Source organism: Eulemur rufifrons, chromosome 7 (assembly GCF_041146395.1).
Source record: "Eulemur rufifrons isolate Redbay chromosome 7, OSU_ERuf_1, whole genome shotgun sequence".
Lineage (NCBI taxonomy): Eukaryota > Metazoa > Chordata > Mammalia > Primates > Lemuridae > Eulemur > Eulemur rufifrons.
In genome coordinates, this window is record NC_090989.1 from 113,432,174 (window position 1) to 113,451,616 (window position 19,443).

Below are 19,443 nucleotides of genomic sequence, written 5' to 3' on the forward strand. Positions count from 1 at the left end.
AAAATTAAAAAAACCCTGGAAATCATTTTATTTCAAACCAGAGCTATCAATCCCCATCACACTGGCAGGCTTTGGTTGGAGAGGAAAGACTTCTAATAGGGGTGAGGTTATTAGTTGGGAACTGACTTTTTGAACTGAGAAAATGTTGCTGATGTAAGGCGACTTTTTTGTTTGTTTGTTTTTAATCTACAACTCACCAGTTATGGAGCTTAAGAAGACTTGTTTGAAACAGTAAGACCATGGCTCCATATCTTAGAATCATTGCTTGCAGATTTTTCCAATATGAAAGATATTTTCATGGAATGAATTATTTAAAGACAGTAAGAGTAGATGATGAAACCACACTGTGGAGTTTGAAAAGAGACGGGGCTGCTTTAAGAGAGAAACAGGAAGTTGTAACTAGAAGCCATCTGAATACTAAGCCTGGGCAGAATGCTCGTGAAGTAGCAACTAAAGTGGCAGTGTTTATTCTGAAATTCTCAGGCAGCCGGACTGTCTTAGGCAAACCTTGATAAAATAGCCTTTATCCAGGTTTTTATCTAGGGAATCCCAAGAAGACCGGAGAATGAAGAGACAGCAAAGGTTTATGTCAGAAAAGGATGGGTATCAGTTTCAACATCAGGGAGCAGTGGAGCTGCTTGTCTTTAATTTTTTGCTCATCCTTACCATTTTGACAATCTGGTTATTTAAAAATCATCGATTCCGCTTCTTGCATGAAACTGGAGGAGCGATGGTGTATGGTGAGTGCATAAATTGTGGGATTGATGTGAAACTTGTTGCTTGCGTGTAATTAGAGACTTATGCTCAGATGGCAAAGTACCGAAACTGGGGAAAATGTGCTGATTGAAATGTCATTAGCTTGATGAAAGGTGCTGCAGCATAATGAATGCTAATCTCTTTCTAGAGGAGCTGCCGAAATTTGCCTTGTCACAAGAGCGAATGTCCTAGTCATGTTCTCATGCCACATAATGCAAGTCTGTTGACAGATGCCAGTCCATTGTCATGTGGGGAGTCAAAGGCAAGCTGTTTGTTTTTGTAATGATATTGGGAAGCGATGGCTCTGCAGTCACAAGCAGCAGCCTCTATTCACTGGCAGCACTCATGAGCTTTATAAAGTTCTAGAAATAACATCACTTAATAATGTATAGAGTAAATCCTCTGACATCAACTAATTTGAAGAAGAAAACTTGCAGAAACAGACCCCACCCTTCCTATGGGAATAATTATGTGCAGGCCTTTTTAAATTATATGAATAATGTTTTATTTTCTTATAATAGCTATAAATAAATAGGAGTTTCTTTATGCCATACTTTTCATTTCTTAGCCTGATTTCACATGTTCTAATTTATAGTTATTATTACTAGTATTTGCTATTTCTCTCTCTCTCTCTTTTTTTTTTTTTTTTTGGTTTGTTTTTGAAGTCCAGGGTGCAGAAAAGAATTTAATTCCCACAGTATTGCTCTTTCTGTGCCATTTACCATGTCATCCCTTTCAGAAAGTTTAATAAAGTATGACAGAAATTATCCAGTTTGTACTCTCATCTTTTAAAGTGAAATGCAGGACACCAGTAGTTTTTAAACTGATGCTACTGATGAAATAGTTTGCTTCATCATTCTTATTACAGCTTGATAATGGAGGGGAACTTTGAACATAGTGGAAACAGGCAAGACATTGCTATAATTCATTGCAAAGAATATACATTTATATTTGGGCTTTTCTCACTTTGGAAGTCCTTTTATATGCCTGAGGTTCAAGGAAGATCAATGTACATTTTATATGAACACCATATGACGTCCTTATGTTAACAATTGAGTCATGATTTGAGAACATAAGAAATCCTGTGCCTTAGCTGGATCCCACCGTGAGAGATACATGAGCTACAAGGCAGAAGTTTCAGGCTAAGCAGTGGAATTCTTTTCAGGAGGCTGATCCACTCAGAGCACAGAGTTAAATGTCTTTGTATTGAAGGTCTTAAAACACACAACAAAGCCCTCATTTGAGGGGAAAAAAAAATCACAATTAGGTTGAAGAGAAACAGCCAAACAGAAAGGACATGAAGCTGTTGGCTGTGAAGCCCTTTCGTGCCAGTCATTTGCCCATCTCCATCATCAATGGACCAGGATCTTTCTTTTGACTTGCTGATAAATAATTAGCAAGGACATAGGATATAATCTGAGAAGCTAGAAAAAATGTAATTCTTGGCATCATATTAAGGGCTATATAAGTTTTAGCAAAACAACACAGATTTAAAAGATTACCAACCTTTATTAGTGGTAAAGATTTCTTCACTGTCCTGAACTGGATTGAACTATGACTCATTTACTAATTTCAGTTTATCTATGATGAGGATATTGTTTTATAAAACCTTTGATTACATTTTTCATTAAAATTCAGACATACTTTGTATTCATAACTCATAAAGTAACTTTTACTTTGAACCCAAAAAATTCCAGATTACCTTTAATCCTTAAAAACTCTTAAATTGTAGTTGAAATTATAAAATATTAGTGCATTGTCCAGTATTATGGAGATAGCATTTCTGTAAGTTGCTATTTTTAAGGCAGTCTAGGCTTAAAGTTTATAAGAGTGGAATTAAGTTGTACTGCTTGATTTCTGTCCTTTCATGAGTTTCTTTATGTGAAAGTTATTGAAAGCAAGTTCTGAACCAGTGCAATGTAAAAGGATTATAAAAATTATGATATTATATATATATGTATAACAACTCCATTACTAGATTTTTTAGTATCTCTGAGTTATCTGGAACTATAGAAATCAGTGAAAAGATTTACAGTGTTGTTTACTTTTTGTTAGCATAGAATCATAATTGTTGGAATTTAAAGGAATTTTCGAGGTTATCTTCTCTAGCCCCTTTATTTTACAGGGGAAGAAAATGAATTTCCGACTAGTGAAGGGAATTTCCAGAACTGAATACCCATTCACGGCATCCTCATATCTTCATAAGGTTCACATTGATCCTACCAGAGCTCTCACTGATGTTCTCTGAAAGTAGCCCACATGGGTGGCATTCGTGACTTCTCATATTTCTTCTTCAGAGATGACCTAAATATTATATCTGAAATATCTATTAGGGACTTTCTGTCAGTGATGTAATAAAATAGTTTGAAACTACAGTAGGAGAACAAGATGAGACACTCTCATAAACACTTTTTATTATTAATAATAAGGGGAAAGTAGATGCCAAGTGAATTAATTGTCCAACAGCTATAAATGAACTTGGAATTCATAGATTGGAAAGGAGTCTTAAAGATCATAAATCTAACACCCTCATTTTGCAGACAAAGAAAGGAAGATGACTTAGAGAGGTGAAGGCCATGCAATTAGTTAGCTGCTAGACTGGGATTCAACTTCCATCTCTTTACTAAGTAAATTCTTTCAGTGATCTTCCTGGAGAGAGGACTTGTCTGTGGGATCCAGATGCATCCTCATACTATTTAAGCTTTCAGGATTAGTCCGGCTCTCTTTTCTAGGAGGTCTGAAAGAGTGAAATTTTAGCATAAAATTATACAAATCCCTGTATCCATCAGAGGATTGAACTCATGGTTTTTGCATGGTTTCTGCTGGAGGCATGGTGATAACCAATGAGGAAGAAAGGAAACAAAACTATGTTTAAGACTTAAACCTTTAAAATTTGTTTAAGGAGATGAGCTTTTGTGAGTAGACTAACTCAATCATCTCCATTCTACAGACACATACACTTGTAACAAAACGTCTTCTAAGATTTAGTGGGCCTGCATCTAAAACTTATCAATGAATTTGGCTAACAGTTACCCTACTGCACTGAGTACTGATCTTGCTCTGGTCAACTATTTGTATAACATGTCAGTTACCCCTGCACCAAGGATCATAAATATTTTTCTTAAGCACCAAAATTCCTATAATACCTCAGCCTAGTCTATTATCTGCTTTGCTACTGGTATTATTTTGACATTTGTCAAATGTCTTTTAGAAGGCTCAATAGGTAATACATTTTATCAGTATACCTAGGAATTCAATTTAAAAATTCTAGGGATCCGAGTCTTAGAAAATGAGCTGTTAGAGTAAAATAAGAGGAAAAGTGATCAAGCAGAATGTTTAAGTGATCTTTTATAGTTATTGTTAGAACAATTTCCAAGTTATTAACCTTAAAATATAATATGAAGAGTTGTGGAAACCAAGAAAAATCATGTGTTTTGTTTGGCTTACCTCTGTGTTGATTGGAGATAAATGTGGTACTCCAAATAATACAAGTAATTCATTATATGTAAAATAGCTTTTCTCTTGTTATTAAGGGTCATAAGAAGCTTTTAAAAATCGGTGGCAGCATTATAAGAGTATTTTTGTTTCACCAGGAACAGTAATGGGTAATTGAGTAATTGTCTCTCATGACATTCTTAGGTTCTTGTTATTTCAAAATCAAGGGATTAGAATCCATAACTGGTTTAAAATATAAGCCATGGTGATATTCATTTAAATTGGACTGAAAGCTTAAATGACTACTAATGGTCAAAATATTGATTGACAGCAGCTGGTGCACTTAGCGCTGCTCACTTAGGACCTTGTATCCCCTGTTCAATGCTCATAAAAGAAATCTGCTCCTTGCTCTCTGATGGTATTAAGAATTCCATTATATATCACTGGGGACTGTCCATACTTTATAGGACATTTATAATGTCATGCATTTGAGAGTTGGGATCTGAGCTTAGGGAAAGAACAATTTAAACCTCTTAGAATTCTACCACTCATTTCATGTAAGTGGTAGTCTCTGAATTCATGTAGAGATTTTGTTCACTGTTCAGTGGGCACAAAGGAAATTTCAAGCCACAAACTTTAGATCTGAATTCATTAAACTATGCCATGTTGAAGTGTTTTCTGATCTTTTAGGAATATACTTAGCAGTTTAATAGTGTCAATTTAATTCACTCAACAACAGGTTTTTTAAGATTTAAAGAAAATATAGTTACATAATGAATCACCAAGGTTTAAAAAATGATCTTTCCTAAAAAACCTTCTGAAGGCATAAATTGCCTTCTTGCACTCCTGGGAGGTTCCCCGGGAAAAAAATGGGTGGTTGGACATGGTGTGGCTCCACCCTATTGATCCAATTTTACCCTCCTGCAGCCTAGCCCTGCCTCCCATAGGAGATGCTTACTACCACTTCTCCCCCTGCCCCTTGCCTGGACTTCCTTCAGAGGTTCTTTACTTAATCAAAAATGGCATGCTTATGGAGAAAGCATTGCTGTTCTCCCCTGGGGATTTGAGTTTTTTAACCATGATGATTGTTTTCTCAGTAGCTAGATTCATTATTTGGAGCAAGCGGCTTAACTCCTGGCCTTAGTCTTCTCATCTGTAAAATGGGAAAGAAATGAACAAATATCACTAAGCTCCCTTCCAGCTGCAAAAGTCTTTCAAACTTCAGGCCAAGACTGATTTGAACCATCAGGCATCTTTCAGCCACTCCAGCCCAAACCAGTAGCTTTCTTCCCAGAACCTGACAGCCTGTAATGATATCTAGTCCTAGTCCTTTCTCCCAGACAGGATTTCAGTTAATGTTATTTTACCACTCTTAGTTCTTCCTGCTCCTTCTCTAGTTTTGTGATGAGCGCTCAGTCAATCCTGTTGAATTCTTGTCAGAAAGGTGAGGAGTGCAAGTTACACTTGTGAGGCCTGGCTGCATGTTCAGCTGTTTGCGGATTCATTCTTTATGAAAGCCAGAGTGGCTCCAGTTTAATTCGAGGGCATCTGCAGGAAAGGTAATTAGGATGAGGAGCCCAATGTACTAAACTTGTTCTCTCTTTTGGTGTAAAAAATTGGATTTTAAAGAACTTGAGAGATCTGGGCAAGGTTTTTCATGCTGTAAGGCATTTGCCAGAGAAAGGGTGAAATAAGCAGAGGAAGCGAAGGCAGGCTCTCTGTAGGATTTTAAAAGTTGATTTTAATAAAATATCTTCTACATTATGAATAAATAAATAAATAACCGATATGTTCTTCTGTGCTTCTGAATCCCACAGGAGCTACAGGGGCAGCCTTCACCAAAAACTGCTAAGGATTTCCTCTCAGGGCTCAAAAGGCTACTGACTGTGCACATCAAGAAAATAAATTCATAATCCAAATTATTTTTCTAGATATTATATATAGTCTAAATTGATTTAGCACCAAATGGTTAGCGAAGTGGGGACATGGAGAAGTGACATCTGTTAAAAATTATATGTCAAAAAGTGGCTGTATGATAATAAAAATAGGTAACAAACATCATTTACCATATAAACTATGCTGTGTTATAAGCACTTTACATATATTAATTTATTTAATCCTCACAAAAAACATTTTTAGGTAGGGAAACTGAGGCACCAAGACATTTAGTAACTTGCCCCAGGTCACACATCTACTAATGGCAGGAATGAAACTCAAACCATCGTGGTTTGACTCCATGTGACCACCACCTGGTATCACAAATCTGGATGTATCTGTGTGTATGTGTGTGTGTGGGGGGGGGAAGGTATTATCGTTTTTATGTTACAGGTAAGGAAACTGACACTTAGAGACATAAAGTAACTTGCTGGTAGCCAATAGAGTTGTGCTTCAACCTCAGGACTAAAAAACCCACATTCTTTCACCTACATTACACATTTAGTCCTAGAATAGTTGTTGTTATTTAACAAACGTCTACTCTGTGCCAGATGATGGTATCTTAGGAAGTTTACAGAAGAAATACGTAGATTGAGATATCTAACTATATCCGTAACTGCTAATACTCACAATATCCATGCTAAATAGGCAAGATCATCTTTAGTTTGCATATAAGGAAACAGAAACTCAAAAAATTTACAACTTGGCTAAGGCGGCACAGAATAATTGGCAAAAACACTATTTTGAAAACTGGTGCTCTCAAATTTTGGCCTCAGAGTTTCTCTCATCAAAGTCAGCTTTTGATATGTAACTCTCTCATCAAGTCAGGGGTGGAAAATGGTTGAGGGTTGGGATAGGTAAGATTCTCCTCTATGTTGACGCTTCAGAAATGCTACGCTGTGGGCAAAAAGCCCACATGGGAAACACAGTGGGAGCAGCAATGTGAAAGTGCATCCGTAGGGAGTAGCCGGAGCTGAGATATCCCGGGAGAGTGATGAGGCCCACCTAGAAACAACTGCCCCAGCTTCAGGGAAAGCAATGCTGTAAGTTCAGTGTTGTAAGTTCTGGTTTTAAATATCTGTAGTTGTCACAGTGGGTGTGGCAGGTGCCGTAAATAGTTTGAGAAGGGACACGGATTCCTGTGAATAATGCAAAATAGGCTTTCATCCTATGTTAGTTTAACTGAATTTAATTTTGGAAGAGACTTAAAGATATTTAAATTTTGGTAGGTAGAATTATCAAGTATGTTTCTGGGTTCTCCAGATTCTCAAACCTGTGTGCATGAGCCTGAGATGGTGCAGATTTTTAGGGAATTCCAAGACTGTGACAACACTTATGTTGGTAGGAACTAGTGTCTATAGGACAGCACTTCTCATAGTGTGGTTCCTAAACCAACAACATCAGCCTCACCTGAGAACTTGTTAGAAATGCAAATATGTGGACCTCAACAACTGCCAATCTACCAGGGGTGGGGCCCAGCGGTCTGTGTTTTAACAAACCTTCCAGGTGGTTCTGATGCACTGAAATTAGAACTACTTTGCTAGGCAAGTAAAATTGCAAATGCATTTCTGAGTTTCATGTCCTCTGTTTTCTGCTATTTTTTTCTTTCTCAGCCTATTACCTTCCTATGCTGAAGAGGAGGGCTGGACCATTTCCCTTTACTAGAGAGTTCCTCTTTCACTGTCTTCAACACTTTGCAATGCCTCCACCTCTTGTTTGAGGGAAAAAGATAGACTGTTTAGTATAAACATTACAAAGTAAGAAACCATTTGTTTAGTCAATATGTCTCTAGTTAGATATCTCTATTTCTATATTTCTTCTGTCAACTTCCTAAGATGATTGCAAGGAAGGGTGTGTATAAGCTGTTGCTGAGATAGTTTCTGAAAAATAGATATCTATAATACTGTGTTAGAAATCCCAGAGTCCTGTGAAGTGTACGAGTTGTGTGCATATGTATGTGTATATGTTTGTGTGTATTTGCATGTGTGTTATGTGTATGTGCATGTATGTATGTGTATATTATGTGTGTGCATGTGTGCTATGTATGTGTGCATGTGTGTACATATGTGTGTGAGATATGAGTGCATGTGATATGTGTGTGTTGTGTGGTGTTCAGTGTGCACCAAGGATAGGTGGTAAACATTAGACACCCCACTGTTGCTGCCCAACCAGGTTCATTTGCCCGCTGCCCAAGAGGAAGCCAATATGCTGAGATAGCGCTAAGCAGGGAGATAGGAGAAATTTCTCAAATCGGCCTCTCCAAGAATTTGGGAGACAGGGTTTTTAAAGACAGTTTGGCATAGGCAATTGAATCCACTAATTGGCTGGGTTTGGGGTGGAACCATAGGGTTGTAGAAATTGTCTTCTTTGCTGACCAGGATCTGGGGTGGGGGTCACAAGACGAGTTGAGTCAGTTCCTCAGCATGGGCCGCTGGTCTGGGTGGGTTAGCTGTTCCCCTGGAATGCGGGACCTGCAAGATATCTCAGAAACTACCCCTAGGTTTCAAAAAGGTGATGTTATCTATGGAGAAAGCTAAGAATCTTTATGACCACCAGCTGTGTGGCTCCAAAGTGGCAATTACAGAGAAGTAAACAGGGGACAGTGGCTAATTATTATCATTATTTTTACCTAGGCCCTTACCACAGTTCTCTCCTTGCACCCCTTTTTATTAATTTGTAAGGGCGGTTTCACCACCCTGGTGGAGAATCTGATGGTTGGGACTTTCTCACACTTCTCACACTACTATCCTGTGAGAAGACAGAAACTTTGAATGAGGCATTCCAAGGTGAAATAACTTCATGGAGCACTTTACACCTTGGAATACAATGAGGTACTCTTATTAGCAGATGCCCCAGACCTGTTCTGAAATCATTCTGGGACACCTCTCTTCACCAAAGCAAGTTGATAGTGAGCCAGCACAAAACAACAAATTGTGTCTCTTTTAGAAACATTCACACTTTCCTTTAGTCCTCCGAATTTAAAAGGTTGGTGGGAGGACAGAGAAAGAACAAAAGCCCTAAAAAACCCAAAGGCAGTGTATATTTTTACTTTCAGTTCTATGACTGACTAATCTCAGGATAAACCTAAACTGCTAAAAAGGAAATGCTTTTATACATTTAAAATTCAAACTCATATCATCTCTCTAAATCAGTGTTCTAACAAAGACTTCCTACCAAAGATGGGAGGAAGATGGATAAACATCAAATAAAAAGTTCAAAATGTTGTAGGTGCAGTTGAAGTCATATTTGTGAATACTATCTTACAGTTAGATGTTGCTCACTGTTTTGGCTTCCTTAGATTATTTGTCATACAATTTCCTTTTTTCCCCCCACATTTGAATCCTTATTTCATAATTTTTGAATCTGAATGAAATAACATCACAGATTTCCTGCCTTAAAGAGTCTCCCAGTGTAAAAAGTCCTAATAGTGGTAAAGAACACTCTTTTTGAGCTCTATTTTATTCCTTTTATCTTAAAATACCTCTGCTCGAGTGCTCTGAATTGTTCCTCATGTAATTGTAAACTAAAGCTGATGTTAACTTTCTCTCTATGTCCTCACTGTGTCTCAATTCTCTCTTCTCCCTTCAGATATAATAATTATCCCCAAATGCTATTTCTTCTGCTCCCAAACAGAGCAAATCTGCCCCCCAACAAGAAGTTCACTCAGCTCTTCCTCAGGACCGTCTTGCCAACCATCTCTCCCTCCTGAGGTGTCTCCACTCCTCTGCTACACCGAGGCCCTGTCTCTGAGCTGCCCGAGGCGCCCATCCCAAGTTGCTTGATGTGCCTACTCAGCGCTGTGCTTGTTGATTTCTGTTTACTTCTCTGCAGAAAGGCATGCCCTCTCCTCTACCTGGCTAACTCACACATCCTTAAGAACCTCCTCTGTGAAGTTTTCCCTAACAGTTTTTGAGGGTGGAATTAGTTGGTTTTTCCATTAGGGTTCCTAAGGACGTTGTACATTCATTTGTAAAAAAGAAAAAAGAAGGGCTTTTATATATGTTAATATATAAGATGAATAATAAGATGCATTCAGCTGCAAGATACAAAAAAACCCTGATTAAAACATACTTAAGCAATAAGGATGTTTATTATTTCTATACCTGGAGGTTCAGCGAAGAGCAGTCTTCAGGGCTGGTTGACTCAGCAGCCTATTATTGTCATCAAGGACACAGGTGCTTTCTCTTCTGCTGCTCTGCTGTTCTCAGTGCTGACTTCAATATTAGGCTCGCAGTGATGTGGGTATAGTAGTTCCTGGTGTCCCAGCCAGGCCTAGCAATATCCTACGAAAGAAGAGAGTTCATCTCTCCTGACTTTGGATGTCAACGTTTTCTTAGAAGCCACCTAGCAGGTTTCCTTTCACTTCTTAGTGACAGGAATAGGGCCACATAACCATTCCAGAACCAATTATCAGCAAGGGGAATGGAAACATCCAAAGAGTGAGGTCAACTTCCCCGAACACATGACTATGTCAGGAGGGGTGGGTAGCTGAACAAATCAGGGCTTTGTTGGTTAAAGGGGAGATGGATGCTGGGTTGGCAATCAATAGTGTCTGTTACACTTACCAGGTTGAAATATAATATTACACAGTTTAAGGATTCATCTTCTTGTTATAAGGAAAGGGAATGCCTCATTAATCTAGATTGGTAGCTACTCTAGATTATTCTTGGTAGCCACTCAATGCATTGAGAGTGAAAAAGGCACAAAACATTAGTTCTTATATAATCTTCACACATTAACTACATTTACTTTAGGCTCCTAAATTCTTATAATATGTAGCTTTAAATATATAACTTTGTAACAGACCAATTAGATACATGTGTATAGTTGGTCTTGTTGCATTGTGCAGCTCCAAGGAAGCACCACTCCTAGAGATGTAGAATATGATTTGGCTGCAATTGTGCCATGCACTGTGTGTCATGGTGTCTGAACACAATCCTAGTGTTGAAGACAGCCAACAAGGTCTTAACACTTTTGTGTTTTAAAAACCATTCTATAATCTGTTTCATTAAAGATTTTTTTTAAAGTAAGTTCCCATCCATATTCCTTCAAGAAAAGCCACTTTGGGAAAATGCTTCAGCATCATGTAGAGTGACTGTGGACAGGATGCAAGGATACAAGGGAAATTGGTCATGAAATGCAGACAATATAAGAAGGAGACTTAAGAAACACTTAATGTACCTTGTTCTTACTGGAAATTAAGATCACAGAATTGGGCAGAAGAAAAAAAGCTAGTAGGTTAAAATATTTTAATCTTTTAGGAGCAAGACCATATTTTATTCATTTTTTTATAACTCCCACAAGTCCCAGAGAAATGCCGTACATATCTGTGGTGTGAACGCAGAATGAGCAAGTGAGAGGGTTAGGGAATGGAGTTTTCTCTTGTTTTCATTGTGGATAATGAAGTAAGAACCAGTCTAGAGAGACAAGGCTCATATTTCTAAATGTTCCTTAGTTTGAGTACTCCTGAGGCTGTTTCCTCCTTGCTTCCTCCCTCCCTTCTTCCTTCTCCCACAAACATCATCCTGTCAACTACATGTCAGGCATGTGCTGTGTGAGAGTTACACTGAGAGCTCTGCAAGTACAGGGACATCATGGCATTTGGTGCGGTGTTCCTTACATGGGACACTTAAAAATGTTGGTAACTGACTATATAAACTCAGAGGATCCTTTTCTTTTTAACTCCAGGGGAGTTTGTGAACTTAGAGAAAGTTGAACTACAATTCTGCCTAAATGTTTGGCTTTTCTAGAGGAAAGGAGATGAAAAATAGTACAGAGTCTCTGCCCTAAATATTCTCTGCCTTAAATAGTCTCATTGTCTACTTGGGGAGATAAAACCAAGGTCTGCAAAGCAGCGCTGAACAATGTAAGTCTTTATAAAACTCGTCCCTAAAGTGTGTCGTTCAAACTATTAATATAAATGCTGCAAGAACACAAACATGAGGGAGCTCAATGAGCAGAGACTCCCTCAGAGCACAGGTTCCCACAGGTGGGGCTTGAGAGGGACTTTGTAGGATGGTGAGTGTTTTAGGGAGGAAGTCCACTGTCCAAGCTCCATGGGGGGTTTGTATGTTGTTGTAGTCAGGGTTCACTAGAGAGCAGGTCCACAATGCTGTCACCATAGGTGCCCAGGTGCCCAGGCTTGTAGAAGCAGAGGAGGTGTCTGCACGAGAATTTCTGCCTAGAGAAGTTGATGCCACCAACTGGCACAGGGGACAGATCTTAGAGAAGTGTCTTGTGGGGGGGGGGACCACAACCTAGGGCCAAGGTTGTGTGCACATGTACTGGGTAGGTATCACTTTGTTGGGGCCGGCTGGCTCCTTTTCCTCCCCAGCAGGTAGGATGTTGGCTTCATGGTTTATTGACAAAAGTGGTGCTTTTGTGTTCATATGACACAGCAGCTAGTCTTCTCCTTCTTCCTTCTGTGCGCAAGTGATTTATGCTTTCTTTATCCTGTATCTCTGTGTGGGTGTAAAAACAATGCCCTCTGATTAGCATTTTCTTCCTACTAGCAATGCTACTTTATCTGTCTCCTAGTCACATACAATATTGTGCTGGTGTGCATTAATTCAACACTCCACATTTATGTCAGTATACGGCTAACACACTGAGTAGACATTTGGCTATAAAAAGCATTATGAGGCTCTATGCATAAGTATCTGGCTTCTGACAGATAAGGAAATTTCAGCTGCTGCTACTGCAGCAGGGGTGCACAAAGGGGTGCATGGGTTTGTTAACCAGGTGTGCTGGGAGGCTGAAGTTTTTCCATTGGTCCTTATAATCTGCCAAGATGTTGATTCCTCTTAACCCTTGGAGTTTAGGGAAAAGCAGGGCCAGAGCCTTTTGGATAGTGTGTTAATTTAGATCCTCCAAGAGCAGATGTGGAAAGAGATTAGTTATACAAAAGATTTATTGGGAGAAACTCCTTTGAGAGAAAATTGGGAGTAAACCTGAGGATACTGGAACAACTGTCACAGCTTGATGTAATCCCAGCCTCTGTGGAGACAGGGAAGGAAGGAAGACTGGGTAGGAAATCTTTAGGCTGTGGTACCATTCTCAGAAAGGTTTGGCAAGGCTGCTGGGGTATCCTTGAGCCATGGTTGCCTTGCAGAGGAGTCCCCATCTTCTTGCCTCGGTGTCTCTGCTGTGCCCAGTCACTGGCTGGGAAAGACTTGTGGGAAGCGTGGCCTCAGTGTGAATGGGGTGATGGATTCCAGAGTGTAGAAGTGGAGACCATTGGCCAACTACACTCCTCACAGTGGGAGATCTATCTAAGAGGAGTGTTCTCACGGCCGTTAACATATGGTCACCTCTGGCTGAAGCAGCTTCCTCTGTTTACTTCAGTGTGCTTCTTCTTGGAGACTGGGACCAGAGCTGGTGTGGAGAGCCAGGCAGGGCCATTTAGGTTTGGAGGACTTGTATAAATTTAACCACACTAGGTACTAGGCCCTCGCTATTATGACAAAGACTTGCTTTCCTGGCTTGGGAAGTATCAGTGGACACTTCATGTTTATATCCTGTTATTTCATTGAAAACATTTTTCAAAAATAAATGGCTCACCCACAGAGAACTCTGACTGACATTAACATGGGTTCTTTCTGTTCCAGCCCCTTGCAGATAGTATCTCGTGCTTCCCTTCTTTGCATTCCACTCCAGTAGAAAGAGCAGTATCATTCATGGCACTTGCTAAATAACTTTTAGGAAACAAATCCTTTCTAGGCAAAAAGTGTTGAAAAAGATGATGTTCTTATGCGAGTGACCTAAACCACTTGGAGCGTAGATGATGTATCTTCCCTTCTTTTTCCTGACTAGTTTTACTATAGTCATTCGACAACGCGTGGACGGTTGCCCGCTGTTCTGTGGCGGATCAAGCACTCAGTGAAGGTTACATATCCATCACTTATCTTCTCTTTCTACACAGGTTAGGATACGATATTTCTAACTACTATGAAGGGTAGGCCAAACACTGAAATAGAAATAAGTAAGATAAAATATTCTTGAAAGAAATATATTTTCATTCTCACCTCTCACTCTAATTAGTTCTCTACATTGTTGCCAAAATGATAGTTCTTATATGAAAATTTCATTGCTTTACCCTCCTGCCTGAAATCTTTCAATAGTTCTATATTACCATTGGGTTAAGATAAAAACTTCTCAGCATGACAGAGAAGCCTCTTTATGAACTGGTCCCTGCCTGTGGTCTACAATCTAGAATTTTCTCTCTTTCTCTCCATTTATTCTCTTCTTACACCACCAGTGACTCCGTAAATGCACCAGATTTCTTAAATCTCTCTGTATTTATACACTGTATTAGTTAGGTTATCATTAGTGATTGCTAACACAGTAACGCCAACATATCAGTGAGTTTAAAAACAGAAGTTAATTTTTCACTCACATAACAGCCCAGTTCAGATATTCCTGGTTGGTGGGTGACTTTCCTCCACCTAGTATCTCAGGGACCCAGGCTCTTTCAGCCCCGTGACTCAGTCTGCTGTTAGGGCCTTTGATTCCTCCCCATCCGCTGATAGATGGGAAATGAGAAGTATAGAAACTCACCTACTTCTTCAATGCTATGGCCCAGAAGTGACACAAACCACTTCTGCTCATATCCATTGGTGAGAACTGACCAGATGCAAGACAGCCAGGAAACATAGTCCCTGGCCGAGCAGTCACTTCCCAGCAACACTTCTGCACAAGGGGGAGCACAGACCCTGCTCTCACGTGCTGCCACCCAAGTGCGCAGCCTGGATCCCAGCTCGTTCCCTGATTCAGCTCATCTGGACAAATCTTATGTGACCTTTTAAGATTTCTCTCAAGCTTTGCACAATTCAAAGGGCTTTGGAGTGTCTTCTCCCTATACCCATGTAACACAGAGTGCCTACCAGCTGTCACAGCACGTGTCACGCTGTATTATAATTGTTTGCTTATGAATCTTCACTTACACAAACAAGCTCCTGGAGGACTGGGACTATATTTTTACTTTAAATCTATAAATATCTGGCACAAAATGTGTACCCAACAAATGTTTTATTAAATAAATGAAAGGTTATTATTCGATGACTGGCTTCATAAAAGAGAATTAAAACTTTCAAAATTTGATGTTTTAAAGAATGAACTGTGGATTATTTATTCCAAAATATATACATCAATCCTAATTTTAAATTGAAGGCGTTTAGGCCTTTGAAGTTCCTGTGATGTTTGTTAATAAATCCATATTAAAAGAGTAGTTATCAGATTACCATGAGTACCTAACAGAGTTGATAAACCTGAAAGTCAAGGATTGTCCCTTAGGGTCCATCTCTTCATGGAAAGGAATGTTATGTTCTTAGAATACATTTGACTGGAGGTAAGCAGAAATTTGATTCAAAATTGTTGAAAAATTAGAGACTGTATTGTATCATATAATGAGAAGTCTAGAATTAGGGTAGTTCCAGGGTAGGCTGGTTGATCCAGTAGCTCAGTAATGCCATTCAGGAACCAGGTTCTGTCCGTATCTGGTCCTACTGTCCTCAGTATATTGACTATGTCTTTGGACTGGATCCTCTCATGGTCACAAGATACTTGCCAGCAAAAAACGGGAGGAGTATATTGCATTGTTCATGTCCTGAGGAAGAGAACAGGAACACCTCTTCCCCTAATCATGAAATATAATTGTTTCCTTTTTGTATGAAGGGGCTAACTTAGTTTTGTGCTGATCTGTGGACTAGAAACGTTCCTAGGGAAATTCTGTCTCCTGATTGGTTGGATTACTCAGTGTCTATCACAGAGCAAAGGTTTTCTTGAAATACTTTGGTGGGTAGGAGAAATGGGTATCTCTTCTCTCCAAAATTTGTGAGTCCATTATGAAGGAAAAAAAATGGTAATATATGCCGAGTATTCAAGCAGGAATGCCCACTACAAATATTTTAATAACACATTCTGTTGGACTGGTGTCCATGGAAGAGTGAACAATTCTCTAAACCAGGCAGTGACCCAGCCCTTTCCCCTGACATTTCTAAAGTTCCCAAATCATATATTTAAAAGCATTCAATAAGTAACATTTTAGATTGCCTTCATCCAGTACAATTATTTATTCTTTATTTTAGGTCTAATAATGGGATTAATTTTAAGATATGCCACAGCACCAACTGATATTGAAAGTGGAACTGTCTACGATTGTGGCAAACTGGCCTTCAGTCCATCAACTCTTCTGGTTAATATAACTGACCAAGTTTATGAGTATAAATACAAGAGAGAAATAAGCCAGCACAACATCAGTCCTCACCAAGGCAATGCTATACTTGAAAAGGTAAGGATCCTATCTGGTCATATATATTTTTTTCCAGTATAAAGAACTGCATCGTATGTGAGCCTCTTATATATAATGCATTCACACACATACACATGTTCTTTTCAACACCACACTGTTGGGGCCATTTGGCTAAGGGGTCAATACCTTGAATTATACTCTTATTATAATCTCAATTTTCTTAGAAGTTGGGAAAGAAAGGTTTTTAATATACTTGTTTTGCAAGCCATAGTTATATTCAGTAAAAAAAAAAAAATAATAAAAATTTGCAACTCTGCCTTTCCTAATAGTTGTTTCAAGTTTTCACACATGTGTTTTAAGTGCCATTGTATATATTGCCAGCTGGCTACTCAGTTCAAATCTCCCTTAAGGCAAAGGGAAATGGAGGGGAATGAAAAAATTTTCACTTGGAAAACTTTATCTAGAATGACTGGCTTTTGGCTGCCAACACAAAACACTGGCCACTGGGCTGTTTATAATACACTGACATGCAGTCAATCTTAAGAGATCTTGACTCCATCAGTTCAGTTAGGGAATCTTATGTAGAAAAAGAAAAATTGTGAAATGACTTATCTTTTTAAAATGGTTTTATTATTGCACATAATAATAATAAATTGTGAATTGCTTCAATTTCTGGAAGTAAAATTTCCTTTTGCTTTCAGGACTCTGTGTCAGAAATCAGGTAAAGTTACCTTTTGTGGTACCTTGTGAATCCTGGATCGGTCTTTGGAATAAGTGAATTCTTGTTTAACAATACAAGTGTGTGCTAAGAAACAGGATCTTACATGACTTATTTCAGATCCTTCTGAGTCAGAGCTGAGAATTTCCTGATATTATGGAAGTCAATTTGAACACTTTTGTCTCATATGGACTTAGTTTTCAGGTTAAAATATACATTTTTTTTTTTCATTTTGAGAGATTTGGAGTAGTAGGGGAGGTACCTGGTCTCCTATTTTTCCTCATTCAAGGTGAATAATTTATAGTAATATTTTTCACATTCACTTCCATTAGCACATTTCTAGATTAATTTCCTCATAGTACTCAGAGAGGACTCAGGAAAGTCAAACGAATTATAATATTAGCCTAAATCACACTTAGTTAGAAAGGGAAATTGAAACACACAAAACACAAATAATATATTTCTCAAATAACTAGGAGCAACTTCTAGATCTTCAACTGTTTTGGATAATCTCTTCCATGTATCTTTTTGTTCACATGATAACAGAAAATTATCTATCCTAAAATGAACAAATTTTTAAAAATCACCTTTTTAGCAACAAAGGATTTTAATTAAAACATGCTTTTCAGTTTTACCTTTGGTTAGTACCTGGACATAAATTAAATATTTTCTCTTCACTGTCCTAGCCATTTTTATCTGCATTGTACTATTTCTTCAAATAGGCTGACCCCCCTGAAGATACTAATAATTATCCCTGTTGCTATAACAATTTTATTCTTTAACAGAATTGCCAATAGACACCTGATAAGAAATTTTATTATTGAATTATTGACATATTTATTCCTTTATAGGCAGCCAAAGTCAACTGTTAGCTTTTGAAAAACTAAGGCAAGAGACAGAGAAATGTCAAAGTTGCTGGGCCCTTTTATTTTTTGTTTGTTTGTTTGTTTGTTTTGAGACAGAGTCTCACTCTGTTGCCTGGGCTAGAGTGCCATGGCATCAGCCTAGCTCACAGCAACCTCAAACTCCTGGGCTCAAGCACTCCTTCTGCCTCAGCCTCCCGAGTAGCTGGGACTACAGGCATGTGCCACCATGCCCGGATAATTTTTTTCTATATATATTTTTAGCTGTCCAAATCATTTCTTTCTATTTTTAGTAGAGATGGGATCTTGCTCTTGCTCAGGCTGGTCTCGAACTCCTGACCTTGAGTGATCCTCCCACCTCGGCCTCCCAGAGTGCTAGGATTACAGGCGTGAGCCACTGCACCTGGCCGGCCCTTTTGTTTTTTTTCAGTGGGTAGATTAAGAGTTCTGTACATAAAATGTTCAATTGACCTCAAATGGCTAAAGAATTTTCTGGATAAACTTCTAAATCAAGTGACCCATTAAGTCACAATCAGCATTTGTTGCTTCAAGCATCCAGGGTTGGCAACAGGTGATTTAGCACCCAGAGTAAGTCCTCCCCTCATTGCTGGTAAAGAAAGGGGCATCTACTGGTGCACTTACTATTTCAGATGACTTTCAGGGTAAAGGATCCTTTTTATAAATGGACAGAGTATGTCTTAATGCACATTTGTTGCTTATGTGCCAATGTTGGGGGACCCTACTTGGTCTGCAAAACTGAACAACCCATTGCCTGGCTTCCTTCCTGGCAATTCTCCATTGCGTAAAACTATACATATGAATCAATTAATCAATAAATGTGTGTGTATGTTAGATGCAAAAGGATTCCAAAGGAGGTTCCATCCATTGGAAGACTTATAAGGAGGTTAACATATAGTCATGGTTAAAGAAATTCAGGACTAGACAGATTCGCCATCCCCCCTTTGTAAGTTCCTTAAATGTCCCCAATCCCCAACTCTTTATTTGGGAAGTGGAGAGATTAAAAACTATTTTGTAGGATTGTTTTAATGTTTAAGTGAGATGATGTATATAAAGTGCCTGGCTAACATGGGGCCTTTGCATTGCGTGGTTATCATTGCCACTGCTAGTACCACGAGGACTATCGCCACTGCACTACCACTGCAGTATCATGGCCACTTCCACCACCTCTGACAATGACACTGCCATTGCTACTACTAGATAATGTCTGAATGCTTACTATATGCCAGCAATTAATGAAATGTGTGTTTATTCATTTATTTAACATTCATTTGGGGAGATAAGACCAATGTATAACATATACCTGTATATAATTCAGTTCTAAATTGTATCACATGGATCATGAGGACTATAAAACTTTACAGATTAGTTGTTACAGACACTTGAGCTTGTTTCGGAGGCTTCCTGGAGGAGGTGGCACTTGAGAAGGGCTTTGAAGGGTGGATGTGGTTTGGATAACAGTACAAATT

The 19,443-nt window shown here is 38.8% G+C and overlaps 1 protein-coding gene across 1 annotated transcript in view; it reads left to right on the forward strand.

Moving 5' to 3' along the window:
* The first annotated feature begins 508 nt into the window (after window positions 1–508).
* The window catches only part of SLC9A9 (solute carrier family 9 member A9), a 537,568-nt gene continuing 518,633 nt past the window's right edge, over window positions 509–19,443 (forward strand). Inside the window, exons 1-2 of the mRNA XM_069473135.1 lie at window positions 509–740; window positions 16,212–16,414. Of these exons, the coding sequence (XP_069329236.1) occupies window positions 566–740; window positions 16,212–16,414 (378 nt within the window). The 5' untranslated portion in view covers window positions 509–565. The remainder of the gene's footprint in view (window positions 741–16,211; window positions 16,415–19,443) is intronic.